The 27,003-nt window shown below is 36.4% G+C and overlaps 1 protein-coding gene across 7 annotated transcripts in view; it reads left to right on the forward strand.

Annotated features, from left to right (window-relative positions):
* NRCAM (neuronal cell adhesion molecule) overlaps positions 1–27,003 on the forward strand; it is a gene marked incomplete at both ends in the record, with an annotated part of 69,616 nt that overhangs the window by 37,454 nt on the left and 5,159 nt on the right. For 3 of the 7 annotated variants that reach the window (XM_082070377.1, XM_082070378.1, XM_082070381.1), the window contains 5 exons: positions 1,763–1,967; positions 2,168–2,290; positions 3,333–3,509; positions 18,527–18,658; positions 21,822–21,900. In XM_082070377.1, coding sequence (XP_081926503.1) covers positions 1,763–1,967; positions 2,168–2,290; positions 3,333–3,509; positions 18,527–18,658; positions 21,822–21,900 — 716 coding nt within the window. Of the gene's footprint in view, positions 1–1,762; positions 1,968–2,167; positions 2,291–3,332; positions 3,519–12,768; positions 12,895–18,526; positions 18,659–21,821; positions 21,901–27,003 lie in introns of all 7 variants that reach the window. The other 4 variants (XM_082070379.1, XM_082070380.1, XM_082070376.1 and 1 more) reach the window with 3 other exon arrangements.

A 27,003-nucleotide genomic window follows, 5' to 3' on the forward strand; every position in this document is an offset into this window, starting at 1 on the left:
GACAAGGCATGACAAGTCTTAAGACCCAGTGCATAGTTATTCTTATAAAGCATTCTCTGACTATAAGCTGAAAACTTTTCATGGATGTAGATTATGCGTTAAGTGTCTTAGTTATTGAATTTACTGTCTCTTTTTAAACACATCAGCAAAATCCTACTAGCAAACTCAGGCTTTCCTAAAATTAATAAAATTATTTCAGACGATAGCCCAAGATGCAGTGTTGCATTAGATAACAGATTTTGAGAGGGTTATCTTTTTAAAGAGTCACATCATGAAGATAAATGTATGAACAAAGTAGGAAGACATATATCTAGCAGCACATCACTAATATTTTGCTTTTGTATTAATCTAGCCATTACTTGATGTACTGTGGTACTATAAAACATTTCAAGCATAAGAAGAAAATTTTAAAAGAATTATTTTCGCTGTTAACTTCTGCCATTTTTTCCTGTTATGACTTCAGTGGTTATTCAATACAGTATGTGAAAAATGCGATGCAATCTTTTTTACTGTCATATTCGTCTTCCAAATCACTGCTTATTAAACCAACCTTACTAAAGCTCTTTTAATATCAGCCTGGCCAGTGATAAGTGATGACCCAACCATAATAATATGCATTGCGAAAAGTTACTAGCTAACAATTCTTAAAATATGAAATATACCTGATGAATTTCAATACTAATAGCACCAACGCTTCAAAATTTTGTTGGCTTGTAAATGGCTTTCTGTGCTAGTTGGTAGGATGAGAGCTACAGAATGACAGCTGGAGGTATTGAAAAACATTAATTCAAGCCATGTAAAATAGAAAGCTGTTGTTAGTGTAACTTTGCTTTTTAAGCTATCTAGTTTGTCTTTGTAAGTCTGAACAGTTCCCTTTTTTGTATTCATATGTGAAATCCAAGCCTCCGTATTTAGAGAGGTGGTTTGCAGTTGGCCTAAATTGAATGAGAATTTTACCTATTTACAGTGCTCTATCAGTTTTAGTGTGTGATCATACATGCATGAAAATTATGCTGTGAAAAATTTACATTGGTGTATTTGACAGTAACAATCCTAGGAGTAACACAAGTGTCTGTAGGGGCAACTGTTAATATCTTTACAATATCATGCTAGAGAGACTGTGTAGTAAAGAGAGTGCAGTCAAGGTCATTACCTCTGAGGTTCATCTGTAGTTTCTCAGAAACTCGATCAAAATGGACACCAGAATCAGCCCTGTGGTCTGATCTAATTGTCACATAAATGGAGGAATGGTCTTCCTGGCCCTAAGGGGAGCTCATTCCATGACTGTAACCTCAGAGTATTTCAGAACTTGTGTGTTTTTCCAGCCCTGACAAATCTTTCCCATTTAAAAATATCTACTTGACTTCCACATCACAGGAAATAGCATGGTCAGGTGTGTGACATAACAAGGTGACAGTGTGCAAGTCTGGTTTGGAAGCAGTGCAGACATCTTACTGCAAGAATGGATGGTGTGAGTGAGTCCTGCCTCTCAGATGGGCTTGCTTACATGAAAACTGTCACATGCAATGCCATTCCAAACCAGAACTTGTGTCAAACTGGCTTTGAGCACCAGCAGAACGGGCAGGTGATAATCTTCACCCAGTTGTGTAGACGTGACTGTTTCTGGATCTCTATGCTGTGTCTCACCTGAGCTTATTAAAATCACAGTTATTCCTATCATTCATGGATGCTCTTGGAAAAGCTTAGAGTTTGTAAAATCAGAACACCTAAACGCTCACTGTAGATTTTCTTTTGTCTTTAGGTTTACTACTGGAAAGTACAGAGTCTATCGAGAAGGAGTAGGCGGCATGTAGAAAAAAAGATCTTGACTTTCAGGGGAAACAAGACTTTTGGAATGTTGCCAGGGCTGGAGCCCTATAGTTCTTACAAGCTGAATGTTAGAGTTGTTAATGGTAAAGGAGAAGGACCAGCAAGCCCAGACAAAGTATTTAAGACCCCTGAAGGAGGTATGAAATGAGAAAGCTAGAGAATAAATTGAATATGGTATATTCAGAAATACAACACTAAGGATGTAATTGCTGAATTTGCATCTTGGACATCATAAAATAATTATCTGGCTCAATACAGTTATATTCTTAAGAATTAATAAATTGTGAGCTGTTTCAAGTTAATCTACTTTGTATTTACTGTATATTCTTTTTAAAAGTTCCCAGCTCACCCTCCTTTTTGAAGATTACTAACCCAACGTTGGACTCTCTGACTCTGGAATGGGGTTCACCTACCCATCCAAATGGCATTTTGATATCATATATACTCAAGTTTCAGCCAAGTAAGTTAACTATGAATATATACCTCTAACTTAGAAAATTAATCTATCAATCAATTTATTAAGAAAAAAATGTTAAATTTGTACTGTAGAAAAGATATCATTGCATTGTAGATGTCAAATTTGAAGAATGTATTTTGACAATATAGATGACTCTATTTGCAAAACTTCACTTGCTCAAGTACAAGGTCAGCATTTTTCTATTACTTCTTCAAACCGTACTTCAAAGAAAAATAGAGGTGAAGTGCTACATGTAATTGTTAGCCAAGTTAGAAGGAAGATACTACCACTTACAAATCCTGTATTCTGACTGCAGAGAAAATATCATTAGAAGTAGCTCAAAATAAATCCAGTTATCTTGTTGTCTACTTCTTCAGTTTTCATGGTATTTTAATTTTAAAATGAAAAATTCATAAGTGTGCCATTTACTCATCTCAGAGCTATCAATTGCTTCCTTAGGATTTCCATGCCACTGCTTACTTGCCTAGAAATTTGTCAGCAGTGACACTGGAAATTAAGAGATTCACGTGCATGGAGCAGGTTAAGGAAGTTCGTTTTTTTCCATTTACCAACTTCCACTGTTCCTTGGCATTAGATACAAGTCTCTTCAGTATTTTTTCCTAAGCACACTGAATTTATTATGAGGCAGCTAGTTCAGAGTTTCAGAATTTTTTAATGATCGGTGTTTCAAATGTGTGTAAATTCAGATGATTTGATGCAGACTCAGTTGTCTTGGATTCAGATACTTAGGAGACTGGAACTTGAACTTAAAAAATTTGTTGGTGTTTCCTATCTCCGTGTCGAATTTTAGCCCTCTGCGTAGATGCTTTTTGCATAAAGGTGGCTTTTGAAAATAGATTATAATTCATATAATCTGAAATGAACAATGCAGCAGACAGACAAAACAAATACAACAAAAAAGCCTGTTTTAACATAATGATAATGTAGGCAATTTTCCTAACTAACTGTTTTGTTATTGTTGTTTCATTTTGGTTTATTTGTTTGTTTTGTTTATTTGTTTTGTTTTGTTTTCTTGTAACAACAGTTAACAACACACATGAATTAGGTCCCTTGGTAGAGATAAGAATTCCTGCCAACGAGAGCAGCATGATATTAAAAAATTTAAATTACAGCACACGGTACAAGTTTTACTTCAATGCTCAAACTTCAGTTGGATCAGGAAGTCAGATAACTGAGGAGGCAGTGACAATTATGGATGAAGGTAAGATGGGTATGTATAAAGAAATCCCACTGGGTTTAAAAGCCACTACAGATTTTATTAAAAATATTACTGCTACTTCCTTCCATTAAGGAAATAGCCCCTAGTAAAATTTTCTCTAGAGCTTTCTTAACTGTATTATACACTAATTAAAGATTTTAAATAGTTTTTAAGAAAAGATGTGCAAAGGTTTTCTACTGTAGTGGAAGCCCCAAAAGAAATATAAAGCCTTGCTCTTTGATATAAGCTTACAAAATCTGAGATTTTGGCTTTTCTGGGCTTCAAAGTTCCATGTAACTTTACATTTTAAGTGGTCTTCCTCCATTCACCTGTTCTGCTTCATTGACCTTCTCTGTTCACAGAGAACAATACTGAAATGGTGCAGCTATATGGCTAGAGGAAATAATTTCCGTTTTGAAGTACACAGCAGCTTCTGTCAGGTCTAAACTTTTTTCATAGATCTGGCAAAAACTGGGAGTTCAAAAAAGCTGCAGAAATAAATTTGTCATCTATGCTCCCAAGCAACTGGTGACATTGTATAATATTTAAATACTCTTAAGTATATTGTTCAATCCAGTCACTATTGATTTTTACATTTAGAGCCATTCTAGATCTCTGATTTTGACAGTTCTTTTGGTGAATATGTTATTTATTTAAATATGAAAGCTTAATCAAATAAGAGTAATTTAAAGCAGAGTGGAAGTTGGAAGGGAATGCCTCTTATGATTTTGCACATCTTAATATTAAAAGTGCATTTTCGTACCAGCTTTTCATGTATTTTTGTGCTTTGTAAAATTATACCTTATTGGAATTGCCATAGATGATTTGATATGCAATGCAATTTCTCTATTAGTGTATTAAGTTGGCATATTAATTATGTTTATTTTAAATCATGAATCTTAACATGCATGCGCAATAAAATTTTGTAAATGCATGTGTATTAATTTTTGTCTTGTAATAGTCCGTCAGTGTTCAGCATAAGTGAATTGTTTCTAGTTTATTTGAACTAATACATTTTACCTGGTCTGCATGCTTTCATGGTTTATAATGAAATTATATATGTATGTTCCCTTTGGTGTTGTATCTAATTATATAGTGTTCCTATTCTTGTTTTCTTCCATTAAAGCTGGTATTCTCCGTCCTGCTGTAGGTGCAGGCAAAGGTAAAATAAAACTGCATGACTTGTTAATGTGTGGATTTTGCAGTGTTGCAAATGGGGAAAGTGCAGTGGTAAGGACAGGAAATCTTGGACTACACATTGCTATACAACATATTAATCAGTGCTGGAAGAAAACATTTGTGGGTTTTGTTGGTTTTTTTCTTTTTTTAAAAAAGGAGTCCAGAATGCTTATTAATACCTTTCATCTGTTTGTTTTGCCACACAGTTCCAGGGGAATTCATTAGCTTTGCTTCAGCAAAGTCTAATTATTTCTGAACATTTAACAGATATATGTCACTGTCATAAATATTCAGGATCCAGGTGCACTAGCACTGATTAGCTGGAGTAGAAAAAACAACCCTTTTGAACAGGAGATTTCTTTTTACTGCCTGTGCCATGTGCAATTTTTTGTTTTAAAAACGTAGGTGCGTTCTTGTTCTCACTGCTGATTAATGCTACCCATTCGATCACATTTTTTTCATTTGTAAGCCAACAGTGCATAGAAGACAGATGACTGACAATACCCTCTGTATACTTCTCTGAGTATCAGACTGAAAATACAGGCAAATGGTTTCCTGCTGTCTTAGGTTCACAGATCTTGTGAGCGAGTACTTGAGGGGATTTTTCAGTGAGTGGAAAACATTACCTTCCTTATTTTTGAATTCAGTAGTATTTAGTTCTTCCTGACACAGTTGTTCTGTCAAACAAGGTGTTCTTCACATTTTTGCACACAGTTTTTATGAATTTTGATAACTTTAGTGTCAGAAGCATAGATTGTCCTGAGGACTGTTAGGTAGCTGTAAGTCAGAAAGGTGTCTCTATACATATGTGTCGTTATCAGACGTGTCATTAACACTAATGAACATCTGTGTTTTAGATTCTCAGACCATAAACATTCCAACTCAAACTCTGTACATGAAATACCCAACATTTTTTACGAACTTGAAAGAGACAGCATAAATTGCTTTGCATAAATTTCCTTTCCACTTGATGATTAGGTGTTTTAAATGATAATAGCCATAAAAAAGAATCTCATTCACTCAGTCTAGTATAAATCAGACTATGTATATATGTATGTATGCATGCATTTATGCATATTATATATATATTTATATGTGTACATATAAGTATATTCTTATAGTTGCATTTCTGTTAAATGTATGGAGTTGTGGATTTATTTTAGTAACAAGTCTTTATTACTGTTTTCTAGTGTTTTTATAACGGAGAAGTCAGCACAGATTTGAACAAACTGCTTTATAGTCCTGGTCATTAACAGCAGAAATGTAAATTAAGTTCTTATTATTTATAGTTGAGTATAAAAACCCATGCAAGAAAAAATGGATTCTCTGTGTGAAACTGAGGTCTAATTATAGCTGTATCACAGTCTGTGGCGAGCAGAAAGCATCTTATTTGTAAGATCAGCTGGAGCAGCTCACATTTCAGAGCTGTCATCTCAGATTCTCTGAAAACTAAGCAGATGTCTTCGTTTGGTTCCATGTGTTTATGGCTTCAAAGTTTTCACATATTCCTGTAGCATCTAGCTCTTACAATTGCAAAGAAGACTTTGGAACTGCAGACAGGATGGAACTAAAGCCATGACATCTGTTAGGACATCTGAGTTGCTGCAGGTCTGAGATGAATGTTCTCAGTAGTTACTTACACTAACATGATTGACTGTTTTGCTACTGATCGGGGACTATGAGGAAGGAAAAGAAGGATCGTATTATCAAGATCAAGTGCCAAATTATTTGGTCTCATGAGTAGGTGGATTTGGAAGACAGAAATACTCAGCCCATTCAAGAAGGTGGCACACCCAGCAGTGAATGTTTTACTCCTCCTTTAAGTGCAGGAGGGCCTATACATATATACAGTACTTACTAATGTGGACCCAAAGCCCAACCAAGCAGAAGGGGAAATTTAGATATTCTGAACCTTTTTGTGATGTATCAAAAACATCTCCGTTTTTCATTTTGAAGGGCAGAACTTTTACCAGAAAAAATGTAATTATCCTTTCTCTTTCAATTTGAGCACATTCATCTTGGAAGTTAAGAAGACAAAGAAAAAAAATAATTGTTTTTCTTCTTAGCAACCCGTATTCTAAATGTGTCCGAAAACTGCATATGTAAAACATAATGTATTATACCCAGTATTAGATAAGCAGAATGCATGGATATTTTTGTATTGAAATATAATGACAGGTGTGAGGTAACAGATGTGAGAAAAATTGCTGAATAAGAACCTGATCATGTATAAAATCATCATATTAGCAGTTGGAAAGTGACTCAGGCAATCACTGGAGTCAAGTTTTTTCTACCCTTTTCAGTTAGAAATTTTAAATAACTGGACTGTAGAGGAAGGAAGAGAATACAGATTTGACTAGTGGTAGAAGTGGAAGTTATTGACACAGGGGCTTGTTATTGTGTTTATTGTAAGCTGAACTGCAGGGAATCGTGCTGTGTCATGTCCGTCTTTAGATTTCACAAGCCATCTTGTTTCACTTTCCAGTTTCTTTTTGATATAGTAAACATTTCTTATTTAAAAGCAATGTCTTGTAGTCTGCATGCAGACAGACGCTGGTAAATGGCAGTCCTGAACTGAAATTAAAATAAGGTGATGAGATCACAGTTACCTGTAATTGAAGCTAACAGTTTCTGTCAATGCGGTACTCAGTCTGGTCTGACTTCTTCATGTGAACTTCACATCTCGAGTATTGTTGACAGAAGCACTTTTGCTACAATAGAGAAAAACAAGTAGTCTAGCCTCTGGGTTTGAAACTATTTTTTTCTAATTGAATCTCCAATATGTAGCTCTTCACTGTAGGCTAGAAATCATGCTGGCTGGAGGGCGTCCAGAGAAGGGCCACAAAATTATCGAAGGTCTGGGAAGCTGCCATATGAGGAAAGGCTGAGAGAACTGGGCTTGTTCAGCCTTGAGAAAAGAAGGCTTAGGGGAGACCTTATCACTATGTTCCAGTAGCTAAAGGGTGGCTACAAAGAAGATGGAGACTCCCTTTTTACAAGGAGTCACATGGAAAAGACAAGGGGTAATGGCTACAAGTTACTCCTGGGGAGATTCTGATGGGACACAAGAGGGAAATTTTTCACAATGAGAACAATCAGCCAGTGGAATAATCTCCCCAGGGAAGTGGTGGATTCACCAACATTGGACACTTTTAAGATTCAGCTGGACAGGGTGCTGGGCCATCTCGTCTAGACTGTGCTTTTGCCAGGAAAGGTTGGACCAGATGATCCTTGAGATTCCTTCCAACCTGGTATTCCTTGATTCTGTAGTTTCCAACTGAGTTCGTATCTCTGATCTCTCCATGGAAGACAGAATCATTTCAGTTTTCTTTGTTCTGTACAAAATGCTATTCTTTAAATAAGTTTCCCTGCCCACCATCTGCTTCCCTCCCTGTTTGAATAATTTCACATTATGTCTCCATATTTTTTTGCTAACAAGTTCAAGCTGCTTTTTCTTTTCAAGTTGATTATAGCATTTTTGTGCTGCTCCTTCAGCCACCGTCCCCCTGTGGAATTCTCCATGATATATCTATGTGATTGTCTCAGTACAGCTTGCTATGCAGAACCACTGTTTTGTCCTCTTTTAAGTCTATTGGGAATAATGATGATGCTTTGCATGCTAGAATAGAGAAAATTATGATTTTGCAGTGCAAAATTTCCTGCAAATACGCCTCACTTTATGGATGCCACACAAAATCTGTGCCACACTAAATGCTTATCAGTTAGATGATTTCTTGCATTTCTTAATCTTCTGTATTTCTTGCACTACAGGAATTCTCTTTCAGCGGCCTAAATAATCTTGACTAATGCCCATCTCTCACTGGCAGAAATTAACTCCTACTGTTACACTAAGGCTTGAATTTCCTACTGTAAAAGTTGAAGGTTAAAAAGCAAACAAAAGCAAAATGCTTCTTTTACAGACTGTGGCTGAATCCATTACCTTTTTCCTTCATCTTCACTGAAGGAGGGTCCTTTGGATTTATTTTTCTCTTTATATATTCATTTTAACTAATTGTCTATGATATAGTGCTTTGCTTTTGTGCTTGGTTGTGCTTGTTTGGTTTTTTGTTTGTTTTTTTTTCCCCATTTGACACCAATCTTCAACTGTCTGCTTCTCACTGCCTTTTTTTTCCTGAAAATCTCATGAATCCCATGAAAATTCCTAAATTTTAGTCACTTTGGAGATTATTTAATGTCTTGTTCTGCTGAACTAAATCTTGAGAGAGAGTACCTGTTTGGTTGTTAAATTCTATTAATATCTCATGTCTTGTATTATTAAGTTCTATTGAATCTGCAGCCCAAGTGTAACTGTGTTAGTTGGAGGAACTGTGTTCCTGAAAGGCTGGAAGATTAAATACAACTCTACAAAAAACTCCACTAAAAAAGCGCAGGAATTATTTTGAAAACAAAGGAAAATTCTTCTTAGAGCCTAGGCCTCTTTCTCAACAATTGGCAAAGGCTTTTATGCTGTAGCTTGCTACAGGAACGAAACCATACTCAGAAGTGCCAGCTAAATTTTGCATCGCATCAGCATGAATAAAAGAGCTTCATTTACTGGAAGGAGCTGAATAAGATTTGGTCTGTATAAAAACTAAGTTTTTAACAGCCCATTCCCATCAGTTTTAGAGTGATGCTTTTGTCAACACTGTTGTACAGCATCGAGCACGGTGCTCCCCTACCAAAAAAGCCCCACTCCCCAAAACAAAGCATTCTGCCCCCCTTTTTGCCAACTGGTGCTTGCACACGCTGCGAGTTTCTGCCAGCTGACAATTAACACAGTTTGCATTTGTGAACTGTGCTGGGAAACATATTGAAGAACAAGAGGTTAATTATAATTAGAGGTGTGCTGATTGGGAAGACAAGAGTCTGGGTAGATTGGAGACAAGGTTTGAATGTTGTAGCTGCTTCAACTCCAGGCTTTCATCACCTCAGGATCCATCAGCCACCTTTTATCATCTTATGTGTGTATTCATGTTGCAAATGTGGCATATTTAACAGACTTAACTAAAACTTTCCAAGCCTGCTGGAAAATTAGATGAAGCAGTAGTGAAAAAGTGTAAGAATTACAAAGCTAATTATTTTGAAAATAAATGTGCTACTGAACAAATTTCCTGGTGTGCTGTATTCAATAGCAAAAATACCAGAACTTAAATTTGACCAAATGCTACACATGGATAAATCTATACAAACAACTATTGGTAAAAATCAGATAAGAGTATATCTGATAAATGTAGGCATAAATCAGTCACTTGAGAGGATTTAGAAACTAAAAGACTGAGACAATGAATTTCAGAGCAAATTTAATTGTTATGTACAGTGATATGAACAGAAAGACATTTACCAGATACCAGGTCTTTTATCTAGCAGGCAACTCTTTAATCAAATCAGACACTGGAAACTGGAGATGGAAAACAAACAAACAAAAACAAAACAAACAAACAAAACACCACACAAACACAAGATGGAGGTTTTATAGGGAAGGTGATTATCGAATTTGCTTAGTAGTATAGAAGCTGCCTGTCATCTGGAGTCTTTCACACAAGATAAGACAATTTTCTTCATCCCCAAGTGTTTGGGCATGAGAAGGGAGAAATTAATTGTAGTTCTGAGGCATCTGTTTGCAAGAGTTTGAATTAGGCTGTTGCTAATAGTTTCTTCTGTGTTTAACACTGGTGACAAATATCAGTCATACGGCTGTGCTGCTAATTAGACATCTTTTGTGGAAGAGCAAAATCCAGGAAAACGTGGGTTTGGGAAAATACGATTTGATGAAACAAAACAAAGTTGTGTTTAGAATACAAACCAGTTGTTTTCCAGGCACAGAACAAATGCTTCAATGCTGATTGTAACTAACACCTGTTACTATGTGCAAAGGAGGAAGGAAGTTTATATATCCTGTCTGCAGTCTCAGACTGTGCATATTTCTTAAATTAGAGCCTGCTATTCTTTCCTCTTGCTACCTTCAAGTGGCACAGAGAAGCAGAATCTAATCCCCTTGCATTACCATAGTGTATACAGTTACATGCTAGATTTCCTATAGTCAGCCCCAGCTCTGGCATTTCTTAGTGATTTTGTTGTTGACTCGGCAACCTAGATGGTGCTTTTTTTTTTTTTTTTTTTTTTTAAATCTGGTGCTTTCTATTTAATTTTGTTCGGGTGGTTTTAGCCAAGAAATAAATATATTCTTTATTATTTAAATTATATATTCCTTATTAATTTTGGTTGGTGAAAGAGAGTATATATATAATATATAAGCAAAACTTACCTACAAATATATCAAATGTGGCGGTAATTAGTTTAATACAGATTGAAGAGTTGAATGAGTGCTACTGGAATAGAGTTCAGAAGAAAAAAAAAATGATGCAAGTATGGGGATAAAACGTCCAATATTGAGAAAATTTGTACTCTTTGAGAATACATTGTCAGGTGTTTCTTAAAAATACTCAGAAACTCTAGTTTTCTAGACATGGTACTCATGTAATTTAGTCTGTTTTAGGGGCTTGTATACAGATTTATTTATTTTACTATGCCAAAGCACGCTATTTTCTCTTTGAATCTATTTTGGAAGATCTTCCAGTCAGCCATATGGACAAGGCCATCATGTTTTGAGAAGAAAATAATTGAAATACGTTGATAAAATCTGTGCAGCACCTCTTGCCTTGAGAACAGGCTTTTTCCCATTTCATTTTCTGGTGTAGGTAAAGCCATTGGAATTCTGCCATTTGTCTTTACTGAGGCCAGGTTTTTACCTCTGATGTTTCATGATCCTTTGGGAAGTATTTTTGATGTTGTTTCCAACAGAAAAGGTATTTTTAGCAAAACAGAAACGGAGTGAGGCATTTTCATTAAAAACTAATTTCACAGAGGATCTTCTTCCGTGTATCTGCACTATTATACTATTGGAAGTATTAAAATATATTTTTCATTAATATCAGGCCAAAAAAAAACCCTGAAATATATGCCAATTTATAACAAGTATAGCTGGAGAACAAATAATAAAGGTATGAGCAAAGAAGTGGCTAATTACAGGATGCTGACAAGAGAAGCGCTTCTTTTCATAGATGTGGGCATTATGTGTATCTGTGAAAAGTGCTGCTGTCTAATGAGAATGTCAGCAGTAAGACACAATACCTTAAAACAAACAGCTTCTTGTGTTCCAGTGATTTGTGTCCTTCATACCAGAGTATTTCGATATTGGCTTTCCAATATCTGATGTGTAATGTTCCAGTGGCTAAAGGTGCCGTTAATCCATAATGTTACTGAAGCTAATTTCAGGAATGTTCTGTGAAAGTAAACTGTCAGTACACACATACATCAGTTTGTTTTCAAACAAATGAATATCACTTAGCTGTTTCGTATTTTAATAAGTAAAACTAATTGAATCCTGCATGAACATAGAGTGTGCACGTGTTATTTATTTAACAGGTAAGGTTTTACTGTATTATTTAAATGTTACTTTTTCATAACAAGTGTTTTTACTCTATTTTTTCTTTCCTACTATCTCTGATGGTGAAGGATATTCAGAAACTCTTTTTGCAACCTCCCCAGTCATGCACACTGTCCGTCCAACATTCTATAAGGGTATTGTCTTCCTTTTTTATCATTATCAATGCAATACAGACAAAATCCTATAAGGGCTTGTAGTTGAGGCGTTTGCAGTCCCTTCAGTGACGCGTGGCATAAAGGGAGGTGTGTCTCACCTCCATCCCTCCCTTCTCTCCTGCCATTTCCCATCACCCTGACAATGTTCCCACTTCCCAGTGGGCTGCATTTTACTTTTAGGTGAATAGTAATAATGTTTTCCAGAATTTTGGCAATTAGGTAATTTTAAGTATTTGGCAGTTTTTATGATACAAGGCCTGCTCAATACACTATGTAGATTTTGCTTTCAAATTTCATAGCATAGTAACTGCCTGGGATTCATTTACCAAATACACTGATTTAGTCACTAGTTTCCATTAATGGAAACAATGACACACGTACTATACTTTCCCTGTGTATGGTCTAGATTAACTTAGTAGCTTCTTATTTTTGTATGAAGTCACAATTTCATATTCTTTGTTTTTTTCTATTGTGTATTCAGTGCAACCGCTCTATCCAAGGATCAGAAATGTTACAACAGCTGCTGCTGAGACCTATGCCAATATCAGTTGGGAGTATGAGGGACCAGATCATGCCAACTTTTATGTTGAATATGGTGTAGCAGGCAGTAAGAAGTCATTTCATTAAATTTCGCTAAAGTGTTCAGATATATTTTAAAATATTTTTATAGTAAATGTAGTCCTAAATTGACCCAGTGTTAATGATAACTCTAAAATGTCTGGTAGAGTATTTTTTAAATTTGATTGGGAAGATCAAATAACTTTCAGTTTAACAAACGTCAATGTGTAGCAGGTATTTGATGTTTAGATAGAATATGAGCTTTTGTTCCTTTGTATTATTTTGTAAATTCTTTTGGACATAAACTTCTAAAAATGTAGTTTGCATGAAGCTGTTTATCATGCAGTAATAACGTGTAAAAATATGTTTACTTGCATTAAAATAGGACATAACAGTTTTCCTAAGTTATTCCAAATTCAGGAAAAAATAAGAATTAATTAAGAGAGCCAATCAAAACAATATTCTTTGTTAAATTAAATCTTAAACTAAGTTATCAACCAATTTATATACTTTTATTGGCATAAAAAACAATCTTTGATAATACCAGTAATAATTAAAACACGGATAATAAACCCAAGCTACTTCTATTCAAATACTCTGTCCTTCTAAAGTTATGACTAAAGATGACCAATCTGAAAATTGAAATGTAAATGCGTTTTTCTGGATATTGGTCGAAGAAGCAGCTGAGACTGTACTAGAAAAAGAGATAAGAGAATGATCAGGAAATACGATAGGTTCAGATTTTGAAGCAGAACTTGTGGACTGAAGTAAATATTGACTGAAACTACACAAGTGTAATTTAATTAAATTATTAAAATCTATTTTAATGTATTTTATAACTGCAAGTTCAATAAGCTTTTTAAAAACTAAATTAAAAGATTATTTCTCTAGTACAATGGAACAAATGTTAAAAATTGGTTTGTAATTCATGTACAATGTCTTCTTCAATATATTGCATGCAATATATTATTTGAAGTCACAATTTTATATGATTTTATTATTTGTTGAGAGGATAGGGGTTTTTTTTCAGCCAATCCATAATTTAGTCAAGTAACTTGATAGTTTTTTGTCTAGAAACTTTCAGTAATACAGATAAAATTAAAATTCCAATATGTTGTTTTCCTAAAATTTTTGTAGGCAAAGAAGATTGGAAAAAAGAAATTGTAAATGGTTCTCGAAGCTTCTTTGTGTTAAAGGGTTTAACTCCAGGAACAGCGTATAAAGTCCGGGTTGGTGCTGAGGGCCTGTTTGGTTTTAGGAGTTCAGAGGATGTGTTTGAGACAGGTCCAGGTGAGGCACACGTACCACTTCTGTCTCCTAGTCAGAATCCTGCTAGATCGAGTGCTGAAAAGTTAAACTGCTTCTAGCTAAGAGATGTTGTAGCCAGCATCCGTGCATGTTCTTCTTTTAGAGCAATGTTGAATTGTTTTATATACTCCTCAATTATGCCTGCACATTTATTATGTAGATTATGAATGTTTCCATCCTTTCAGTTCACTCTCCTTGTCTGTTTATATTAGGAGCAAGATACTCACTGCTCACACTCCATCTGTGTGCTGTGCACTGAAGATGACCTGTTTCATTTATTTCTAATTAATATAATTAGATGGCTATATTTAAATAATGTGTATTTTAGTAGAGCCAAGTACATACTTTTAGAGCTAACAGTCTGCATAAAATCAGTTTTAATACAAAAACTTAAATGTTTGCATAATCAGAAGTGCAGATTCAATTTGATGTCTTATGTAATATCTATTTATACCAGTGTTAGATTCCTACTTGTAAATATTTATTTTCCTGTCATATGCTGGTGTTGTATAGATTTTGATGTCACAACTATATCCCGTGAATCAGTGAGGCCGTTGCGTTCCTTATGTACATATTTCAGTCATTTTTCTTCATCAGCAAATCACTAATGTTTGTTCATTTAACTCAGAGAAACGGCTTTATGGGAAGTTTTTTGGTCTTACGCTGAATATGTCATTGCCATCACAGCATGTTCTTGGTCAGCTGTTATTATTTATTGTGTATTTACTAGCCACTTCTGCTCATTCCAAGCATTTTGGTCAGTGCACAGTTATTTGGCAGTAGCCTCACCAACTCCAGAATGTTATGATTTAAGAAAGTAGTCTAAATATTAAAATATGCTTGAACAATATGTAACAATTGTCAGACAACAAAGTAAATATTGAATATGCCTGTTTGAAAGTGAGCGCTTTCTAAAATCATAATTTTTTGCTTTGTTTTCTTCCATTTCTGTTCACAGTTCATCATGTTGCAGGAAAGCTTTGAAAATGTGGTGCTGAATAACAGTGCCAAGCAAATATGCACAGGCTAAACACAGAGGTTATTTATGCCAGAGACAGCTAGTAGTATAAAAGCAGATATGTAAAATTTTATGCGAATACACATCTAAAGCCTAAAGCAACAGTAAAGACTAGAATGTAATTCAAAACAAGCTGAATGGAAACCTTCCCAAAAGCATCATTCTGCACAAAAATACTGAGCCAGTAGATAAGGAAGTGTGCACATACCCAGTCACCTTGGCTCATGTCCTCAAGCAGTTAAGGAAGAAGGGAATTTTAAGGCACCCTTTTCTGCTTCTAGATAAAGGAAAGGTTCAGTGTCCAGCATTAAATTGTACACATAGCCTATTTCTTACAGAAAAATGTTGCGTCCCACTGTCTTCAGCTTCGATCAAAGCTTTTGAACAGTGCAAAAAATGAAGTGGACAAAGAGGAAAATATTGGAATATGCAATAAGGCCTTAATTAGGATTGAAAGTGCGATATTTAATATATGAGGCGCTTGCCACATTTTTTTCTTTGACAAGCATTCCTCTATAGCAGGGGTGTCAAACTCATTTTCTCCGGGGAGGCACATCAGTAGTTACATTTATACAGTCCTAAAATTACATTCGCCCCTTTGAAGGCAACTGTGAGGCTGATGTGGCCCCAATGAAGATGAGTTTGACACCCTTGTATAGAGCATCTTCATAGGGTGCATGTTTATCTTTTTGAACATACCGTTACAATGTATTGCATTGATTCCTGCACTAGAAGTGCACCAAGAGTGAATGTGTTTCTGCCTGAAGCAGATAATTTGCTTTGTGTAAGCAAGAAATGTGCCATTTTTAAAGTTGCACTGCGATTTAGAAACCCTTTCTTACTGTATATGCAATAAGTTAAAGAATACAGGAAACTGCATAATTAAGTTTTCATCTTTACTCTCTCCCATCTATCTCACATATTTTTATGCATGAGTTGTTTTGTTTGATGCTATTCCTTACTACATTTGAATGTTAAATGTGCTTTTGCATTGTGTTACAGTTTGTATTATACAACCTTTAATGCCTTATTTTAAATGCATATGTGCAAAAGTCAAAATAATTATAATCTTAATGTGGAAACAAAAATTTGTTTTAGTTTGATTTATAATTCAGAGGAAGATTTCTTTTGTGATTTTGCTTTTGAAGACTGCCACATATATATTTATATTTATATATTTATTTATGGTGTATAAAGTATAAATATAATCTATAGAGAAAAGTTACTTATATCTATATAACGTGTAGAATTTTTTATGCAAAAATAGTTTAAATTGGTGTGCACAGAAGAAACAGTCATTTTCTAAAATGCCAGAAAGCATAATTTTAAGCAATGGCTGGGAAATCTAATCATAACTCCACAATAACCAGGCACATTCATTCATTGATCTTTTTAAATGAAAATCAAGTCATAACTTTGCTTAGTAAAACCAAAAAGAGGGAGCAAAATTTAGAGTTTTTTTAGCCTAGTACTTCTAAAGTGGAATACACACTGGTCTTCCATATGGAATGGAGGGTAGATACTGTCCCCAGACATCAGAGGTACATCTGACCATTGAGAGCTGATGCTTTCAAGCTCACTGTCTCAGCCTTTGGCTTAACTGATAAATAACATTGAGACAGGGGCTTGAATTCTGGCATGTAACTGAATACTGTTACATTTTATTGTTAGTGTGCCTGCCATTCCAGCGCAGTCCCTTGTAAACTAGCTGTCTGCCCAGCAAGGCTCAGATGTTCTTCAAAGGACAGCACCAGCACAGGACACTTGTCATCCAGTGTGTTTTGTAAGGGGAAGAGTTTATGCCGTATCTCCTGGAATTGTGAATAGAAAAGTCAGTGTTCCATTGAAACAGAACCTCTCTGATGTGTTCTTATGAGCCTTCCTGTATAGACATATCTTCTCTATGGAGAGATGGAAATCTTTATGGGGCTCTGGGACTTTCATATTTCTGTGTGTGAAGCTATTAGTGCATTGTGTCCTCCACTTCTCTGGAAGCAACTCTGCGGACCTTCCCTGGCAGAAATGCGTGAAACGTGTTGTGCCATGAGAGCTGATGCACTCACAGCATCCAAACAAAGAGACTGACTGAAGGTCTGAAGTATAATCTTGTCGTAGTGTGAAGTGTCTGCTGAGCTGAGATCATTATTAAAATCCTAGGTAACTTACTGGCTGTGAGTAATCCAAAACCTTATCTCATGAATCCAGAAAAAACAGCAAATGCTGAGCGAAAATGCCATATGAGTTACGCATGGGAAGTGTTTTGCATGTGACTTTCCTTATTCATGTGGGAAGGTGATCTTCGTCTCTGCTTCCCAAACAGAGGGAGGTCTACTGGGCAACTCCTTCTAGCGTTTCAGACTCTTGAGTTTTGGGGCTGGAGGAGAAGGTGAAGGATGAACAAGATAGGTTTGGATGGATGTCCATATTCCTCCACTTCATGTCTTCTGTCTGTAGCACACATTCCTAGCTCCTCTCACCCTTCCCACTTTTTCCCCACAGCAAATCCTAAGGCCAGTTACCTGTAGCGTGTTTCCAAATGGGAGGAGAAAATAAGCTTCACCAAGAAAATCCTCCTACTGTGTTGGAGACCAGTAGGAGGGATCTGACCCCCAGGCTGCATGGATAATTCCTGTCCTTATCAGTGACTGTGTTGTTTCCTGTGTAGTTTGCTTATCATTTACATTATCCTCCAGCTCGAGTCAGCATTTGGAAAGATAAAGTGCCAAGGAAAGGCTTCCCAATTGCATTGTGTTAAGTCCTCACTAATGCTAAATCATGGCAATCAGGGTAAATTGTAGGATGAGGTAAAGGTTTGAGGAGAAGAAGAAAACATGATGCTTAATAAGGCTTTAAAGGATGGTTCATTGTTGATTTTTAGTTGAAATTGAACGTTAGGGTCTTGAATGACCCATCTGTTTCCCCATTTCAGACTAATAGGAGTGCATTAGGTAATGAGTGTTGGCATTTTATTCATTTTGAGAATGTAATTGACATCTTTCTGTGAATTATAATTTGTGATTTCATTTCAGTAGCTTAATGTAAAATGGTTGAGAATATTTTTGAGGTTTTTGAAAAGCAACATAGTATGTGCACAGGTTTTTCAAAGTAGTTGCTAAGCTTAAATGTTGGCAGAATCTTATCTACTCAAAAGTGTGTTCTATGCACATGTACTTGGAAACATTTTAAATAATGAAAATATTCATGAAATGTAGTATCATTGATTTTCTTAATACTAATTTTTACAGTGAATATTGTTCCTTAATTAATGAACAATGTATATTGGCTATTATTCACTTGAATTAGCATAGCATTTTAATGCAGCAAAACATCTCATTTTTCTTCTTTTGTTCTCTAGCAATGGCAAGTCGGCAGGTAGACATCGCTACTCAAGGATGGTTCATTGGTCTTATGTGTGCTGTTGCTCTTCTGATCTTGATTTTACTGATTGTTTGCTTCATAAGGAGGAATAAAGGTGGCAAATATCCAGGTATGATATGTAACGGTGAGAGTAAAAATCATCTGTCTGTAATCCATTAAGACAGATTTCAGGTTTACTGGAGAAATAACATTAGCAGCTGGTTTACATTTACATTGTATATATGGTGAATCAATATTATCATTTGGTAGACTTGTCAGGAACAATCTGCCTGTTGGTAGAAAACCTCAGTCCACTTAAGTGTAAGAAAAATATCTCCTTCGTTCCTGGAGGGTTGTATTACCACATTAGCAGTCCAGAGAGATTTGAGCTTTGTTTGAGATACCTGGTCCTCCTGCCCCACTTTCTAAAGTGTAATGCAGATAGATTTTATCCACTAAAATGAGCTGAGTTAGAATTTAATTGGTCAGAAAGTGTGGAAACGTATACAAGATCAGAGCGGCTGTGTTACTTTAATGTACTGGGAATGCATTTCAAAGGGCAAAACCCTTCATACATTATTTTGTTTCAAATACGTTACCCTCCTTCTCAGAATCTCTCTTATCTTCAGCCTCTGTATTCTTGCAGCCAAATTAGAAGTTTTTGTCCTTCAGTTAGGCTGTTTTTTCTTCTACAAGTTTTTCTTCATAAGAGCTTTTCTTTTTTAGGCTTTTTCTTTTTTAGTATTAGGCCTAGGAATGGTAAAGTATATTTTATAATTTATAATTAAAATTAGAACTATACAACATACTATCTTCTACCAAAACTCTCATTCCTCTAGGTGTACTTATTATAAAAGGCATATGTGTGTGTATGCATGTGTATATGTGTCTTATATATGTCTTTCCCCAGTCTTATATTTGCATTATGGAGTAGGTCTATAGACTAAAGCTCTCTTGGAAAGGATAGTGGCAACCAGTTTGCCTAGAACAGAAGCGCGGCCCCATAGGATCCCAGAGCAGCTGTGAGGTATGAGTGGATATGAATGGACTTTAACTGGGCATCGAAGGATAATTTGATTTCTTTTTTCTCTCCTAGCTACAACAGAAAGTACAATTGCTAGGTTTCAAGTAAAATCTTGATTTCAGGAAAAAATTCTGTCCTGTATTACAGACTCCAAAGATTTGGAAATTATATAAATATCCAGACTCCAGAATGCTTATTTAAAGTCAGCTCAAACTTCTTTAAGTTCATATTGTTCCTTTGGACTTGAAAAAGATGACTGCACTTACAAAAGTAGAAAAAAGAATGTTTTAATTTCTCCCTCTTGTGACCAGCACACTTCTGAAAACTAGTGTCAGTGAACTTTTCAAACTTTTCTTATTCATAGGCAAATCTTTTACAACTGAACTCAGCATAATCTCTAAGTAGATAAAATCACCTTAGTAAGTACAAGGATCCTACTCTGCCCAGTCTAACTATTAAATTGTTTTATGGAAACAGAAAAGATTGGTAGCGACAGCAAAAATGAAGAAAGAGAAGCTTCTGTCCCAAACACCTGTGCCCATGAAGAAAAGACATGATTAAGGAACGCAGTGTTATATGCAAGTTGAATGACAGGCTGAAGATATCATCTTAGGCTTTTTCTTAATATTTGGATTTTTTAAAGAGAAATGAGATTACAGAGGATATAGGAACAGTGACTCTTAGTGGAGAGAACTGAGAAAAGAGAAGGAAAATTAGAAGGATGAAGCAAGTGAAGTGATGAAACTGAAAAGAATAGGGAAGATTCGGAGTAACCCACCATCTAGGAGGGAATAAAACACACTTTGTGTAAAAGCTTAGAAGGCAACTGGATGCGAAAGTTGTCATTACTTTGTGGGCATCCCTGCTATGCCCTTCTTTCCCTGCTTCTGCAGCATTACTGTAATAGAAGTAAGGTATTATTTTTTTAATGCACATATGCATACACATATACACACAAACATGTATAAAAATGCTATCCATTGAGTAGATATGGTAGACTTTGGCTGTATACAAGATTTACAGATTCAGTATGTTTATAGAAGTGACTCTAGAGCTATTATAATTGTATTTCTTGTGTCATTGGAAATGTACTGTTCCACAGATAGTGACAAATGCAAAGCATGAATTTATTAACTCTTTTTTGTCATAATTTTAGCATGTCCTCTTGAGATTACCTGTGGTTTGAAAAAAGTAATAAATTATTGCTGTATGAAATTATAGCAGCCAAATGGATTTCAAGGTGTTACACATTGTTGTAATTATAGACTTAGAAAATACTGTCAGGAATGATTCATATCATCTTAAATAACAGCATAAAATTAATGATGTACAAATTAAGTGTGGAAATTACCAGAGTAAAAGATAAGAGGTTGTATATTGGATTATAAAACTGTGTCTGCTAAACAAGAGAAAGGTTTAAGTAGGCGCCAGAAAAACAGAAATGAAAATGTAAAGGGAAGAACCATGAAGATAATTCTAGAAGTCAGTATTTTATTTCACTCTGTCAACCATCTTAACTTATAGGAATATATGTCTTCTATAAACATCTGTTATCTCATGTGCTAGTGGGTTTCTGTGTCAAACGCCACAGTGCTACATAGGTTTTTTTATAGGGACAAGTTACATGCATGAATTTATTTCCAACAGTGAATGATGACTAAACCTATAACAAGGATAAATTTACATTGTGGTGTGGGTGGTTTTGTTTTGCTTTTGATCATGTTATAGAAAAGAAGAAATGAACAGACCATACCTATTTTTCCAATATTAATAATTCTTGAAATACTAATTCAAATTCCCTGGAAATGAAAGCATAAAGTGTACAAACTGACAGTGAACTAAAGTGATTCTGATTCAGTTTTATCAGTCAGTTGAAAGGAATATCAAGAGGAAAATGGAGCATGGATAAATAAAACTAAATTATTCACATTTCAATAAATAGCTCTATTAGTAATGTAAGTTAAGAAAATGTTTTAGTAAGATTAAAAAAAAAAAAACCCTTTCTCTTCAGTGCTAGAAATGAAAGGAAGAAAAACTTTTACTAATGCAGAATGGCATATGGTATTTTGTACTTGAATGAAAATTAAATTCTGTAACTAATGAACAGATCTTTTCCTACAAAAGAAACTTAGCAGCCTAAGGCCTCAGTTCAAAAAATGATTTTTACTCAAACCAAGCTCCTGCCAATGTGATCAGTTTGAGAAATTTAGGGCTTAAAGTTTCTCATCTTGCAGTTTAGTGCTAAAAATTGCTATTTCCAATATTTTAGTGAAGGAAAAGGAGGATGCACATGCTGATCCAGAAATACAACCTATGAAGGAAGATGATGGGACATTTGGTGAATACAGGTGAGCAACTGATGTGGTTTGTCATGTTCACTGCTCATATCACATACGTACTGCATATAATATCATACTTATTAATTCTAAACTAACTTTTTTTCCCAGTTGACAAAGATTCTTTATCCAGTGTTGTGTAGAACTATAGGTAGCATTTGAACAGCACCATTAGAAAAAAAATTAAACATCCAAGCTTAGAATAACCCATTCACTAATACAAGGTGAAATCCGGATTCAAACACAATTATCTCATAGTGAAGAATCTTTGTTTATGAATCCGTCTTTCAGAAAGGTAAAATACCAGGTACAACGTCCTTTCAGTTAGGGCACATTTAGCATTATGGTTTTTGAAAATACATTTCTAATTGGAGCCTAATAAAGACAATCTGGTGTTACATCAGCTGGAAAAGAAATGCATTTTAAAATGGCTGCCAGTACTAACACCTAATTCAATAACAAGCAAGTGATGTTGGACACAGAGGTGAAGGAATATCCTACAAGAAAGAACAAGTTTTCCTTTCACGTATTTCAGTACAAGACGATAGCAAGCAGCTTCAAAGCGTGCAACACACCTCGTTTTCCTGTCTCTCTTCCTTATTGAAAATGTAGTCTAGCTGAATCTTCTGGCATGATGAAAAGCATGCCTTGGCAAGTCTGTTCATATAACAATTATGATTATAGCTTATTAAATAAGCAGCATTGTATTTGTTGGGTTTTGATTAGTACAGAAAATAGTACTATTTTCTAAATGTGTCAGTACCTATATGTTTTACATAGGTGGTATAATAGACTTTACAGTGCCTTCCTCTGTCAAAACCATTGTAAAAGCCTTTTATTATTTTAAAGATGTGACGTTTACAGTCATACATAGAAAAAGACATTTTTTCAAGGATCTCGGTGGCAAACAATGATAGGACAAGGGGTAATGGGATCAAGCTGGAACACAAGAGGTTCCACTTAAATTTGAGAAAAAACTTCTTCTCAGTGAGGGTGACAGAGCACTGGAACAGGCTGCCCAGGGGGGTTGTGGAGTCTCCTTCTCTGGAGACATTCAAAACCCGCCTGGACATGTTCCTGTGCGACCTCACCTAGGCGTTCCTGCTCCGGCAGGGGGATTGGACTAGATGATCTTTTGAGGTCCCTTCCAATCCCAAACATACTGTGATACTGTGATACTGTGATCCACTCTGTTGCCATAGCTTCTTGATCTGACTGGAATAGATTTACAGTTCTGAATGCCAAAGAGCAGTTTCCGTTTATTCTTCCTGGATTTAAAACCAATATAATATTCTGTTCTTAGATTAGTGAGTTCAGCATAGTATTTTTTTACAGCATTAAGTGTATATGGATTAATTAAATTCAACTGATAAAAGTGTGAAGCAATGTTTGGAAGCAGATGTAAATAAGTACTGTATAAGTTTTTCTAGGCAGTCCAGTTTGTGTTCTCATTTATTGCTCCTCTGTTTGTCAATACTTGGAACTTTCAGCAGCAGAAACTGACCTTTGATCTTTGTACATAATCATACAAATGATGTGACCTCAATATGTGTTTTCCCATGCCTAGAATAAAACTATTCAAGTCAGCTTTCATTTGTAACCTTTAGCAAGATTTGAATTTGTGTCTCCATATTTAAATGTCTTGAGTTAATCTATAGAATCATCTAGTGCTTTGTTAAATTATTTTGCAGTGCATTCATCCACCTCATGTCTGGGGAATATGGACAGATGCATGCCAAGCTTTCAGACTTGTTCACATGAAAGAGCTTATCCCACTTACCATGCAAAAACTCCTTTCTAAAATGTATTTCTGTGTAATTAGTCTATATTGGGCTTTCCTCTTTTTTCCTTAGAGACAGGGCAGCAGCAGCAACCAGTCAGATTACAGAAGATATCTTGGCACCTTCTCTGCAGCCCAGCATCACTGCAGTCACTCAGTTCGCAGTTTGTCTGCCTCACATGGCACTGGTCATGATGAGGAAAAAAATGGGTATAGGGTTTCCATTGAAAAAGAAAAAAAAAAAAAAGTAATTTTTGAAAGAACTAGGAATTCGAGTATTTAGAACTTTTTTCATCACTTCAGGTCCATGTCTGCTTGGACAGGAAAGAAACTGGACAAGGAAAAGAAAAGAAAAGGTAGCTGTGCCAATTCTCCTGAAGCAGACCCTGACTTTACCAAAGCAAAGTCTGTGAGATCTGACAGATCCAACTTCTTCAGAAGGTCAGGGCATCAATACTCCAGCACCAGATCAGAGACCTCCTACACCAGGAGGAGGGCTAGGCAGTTTGCAGAGCTTACAAGGGTTAGTTCTGTCTCTGCTTCCCTCTGCCGAGAGGAAAAGGGGTCAGATGGATGGAAGTACAGGCATGGCTCTAGACATCATGCTTCTGAGCAACAGATAACGGGGTCGGAGGAGGGCTCAGATTCTCAGGCAGGACAACCGTCCCCTCTCCAGCAACCCCTCAGCTGCAACTCAGTTCGTGGCTCACTGGCGAGGCAGCATTCTTCTCTCCAGCACTGGTTCAGCCAGACCCCAGACTGCAGCTCAGATTCAGAGGACACTCAGGGCTCCTACCACAGGAAGGTAAGACCTTCTACTGCTCACTTCTCTGAATCTGAAAAGAATTCATTAATGAAATCTGTAATTTTGCCTGAGCTAGCTACTGTCTTAAAGGATGCTTTGACAGCAGCCAGACAAAGTATAACTTCTGTGGCACAGACAAGGTCTCATCCAGAAAAGTATCCCAGGGTGCCAGTTACAGAAGTTCCAGTGGCTCCTCTAGAAGCAACTGGTAGCTCTTCCCAAACTTTTGAGTCTGATCATATGGACAGTTCAAAAGATCGAACAGCTTCTGGGAAGGAAAAATCTGAGGCTGACAAGGCGTTTGAGGTTGACTCATCTGTTGGAGATGGGGAGGTATCATCTGAATCCCCTACAGAAGACCAAGAAGGACCAGATCCTCTCCGTAAGTTTGACATGGCAAATCAGAATTATCTGTTCAAGCACATAAAGAGAGCGCTGATGCTAAAATATCCCAAATCTGAATGTGCTACAGAAGAACTGCCTATCCACTCTGAAGAAGGTGAGGTAGATAATGCGCTTCCTGTCCATTCAGCAGTGGAGGACCTTGTCTGTAGGATTTGGGGTAATCCTGGAGCAAAGCATGAAGCCCCAGCAGTCCTACGTAAGCTCTATCCTCTCCCAGGGGATAAAGCTGCTTTGTGGGGGACCTTGCCTCAGGTAGACAGGGCATTGGTTACTGGTGATTCCATACTATCAGTGCCTGCTAATAAAGATGCTCTCCCTAAAGATCCTACCGATAGAAAGGTTGAGGAAGCAATTAAAAGATCTTTCAAGCTAGTTGCCGCCCAGCTTGGAGTAGCTATCTACTGCACTTACGCTTCTAGAGCGTTACTAATATGGTTGGAGGAAGAACAAGCCAGATTCCAAAAGAAATGGGTCCCCTCTGGTGCCATGCAGAGGAAACGCAAGCTGTGTAAAATTGCAGCTAATTTTATCCACGATGCAGCTGAGGATTCCCTGAGACTCACCATTAAAAATATGGCATGCCTTACGGTAGCCTGGAGAGCTATATGGCTACGTCCTTGGACCTCATTGCTAGATCTGAAATGTAAACTGATGTCTTTACCATACACGGGTGGCAAGCTGTTCGGTGAATCCTTGGTTCAGATCATGAAGGATTTCTCAGAACACAAACACTCCTTACGTCAGCTGAAAAAAAGGAGCTCTGTTGGAAGCTCTTCGCTTTCTTATCCTCACAAGTGTCTGAGCTCCTTCCGTTCTCCTCCCAAGTTTAAAGGAGGAAAGGGAAAGTATAAGGTCTCACAATCATTTCATGCCAAGTATGAAAGGACATCTGACTTCCACAGAGACATCAGACCATCAAGAGGAACTTTCTGAGAACATAAACTTGCTTCCGCCTTTCTCAGGAAGTGGGAACAGTGAAAGACTTGGAAATTTATACTGAATAGACTTCAATAATTCTGAACAAGTAAGCCTAGTGCTTAGAAAATTAGTTGTTTCAAAATAACATGTAAATTATTAAATTACGTAAATCTTAATTACTAATTGAGATCTTCTAGAGAAGTCATAGCTCTCAATTTTAGGGGAGGTTTTTGTCACATTCAGTTTCCAGGCTTCCCTGTATTCTTGGGATGTCTTGGGCTTGCTCAGTGTTTTGCACTCTTCAACTTCATTTAAGGGAGTACTTTCTGCACAACCTGCCAACATTGGATTTTCCTGCCATATCAATCTAATGAAGGAAATAACGCTTTAGGAAACACAGGTGGTTCAGGACCCACATAATGATGGGGTACACAATGTTCCTGTGACTGCAGACAGACCTGCACCTTTACACAATAAGGGGAAACTGTACCTCTGTGGCAAACGGATTGCACTACAGTCCCAGTGGTTTCCTGAGTTGTAGAAGACTGAGACGGTAAATTGTGGACAGTCAGTGCTTACACCAAGAAACTGCAAGAAATATAAGAAGTATCACAAATGTGTGGGTATTTATATTTAAAGACTACCTAGAGCCCCTGTTCAGGTCAGTATAGACATATAAAGCAGCCTAAATTTCCATCCTGGACCCTAAATGAAGAGAAATTAAGAAGTTATGTCATCTACAGACCTGCGGATTCATGGGTAGGGAGAGACTGCAAGCATGTACTTCTTAGTTAATGTCACGGGAAGTCAGAAAGCCTGGCATCTCCTTGCAGTCTGCAAAATGTTCTTAGGAAGATCAAAAAGGACAAGGCAACTACAGCAGCAGGACTGCTAGTGATGTTATGCAGGATGTCTGCACATTTTGTTGGATTATTTTGCCTCTTCAACATTTTGACACATTATTTTTCCTGGAAATTCTTGGATACGCTATGAGAAACTTTCTGGAAATGATTGGTGGAGAGTTCTGAGATTGCTAGATAATATATTACTCTTCCTTCTTGTTCTGGGTTGATTGATGATGAGGATATAGTCTGTAACAACTACAATAGTATTTTTTTTCTCTTGTAGTTATGCAAGTTTTATTGCACCTTAGGTGTGTTTCCAGGGGGACTTAACAATGATTTGTGGCTCAGCACCATAATTCTAA

This window comes from Streptopelia decaocto, assembly GCF_964273445.1.
Source record: "Streptopelia decaocto genome assembly, chromosome: 1".
In the NCBI taxonomy this organism is placed as follows: domain Eukaryota; kingdom Metazoa; phylum Chordata; class Aves; order Columbiformes; family Columbidae; genus Streptopelia; species Streptopelia decaocto.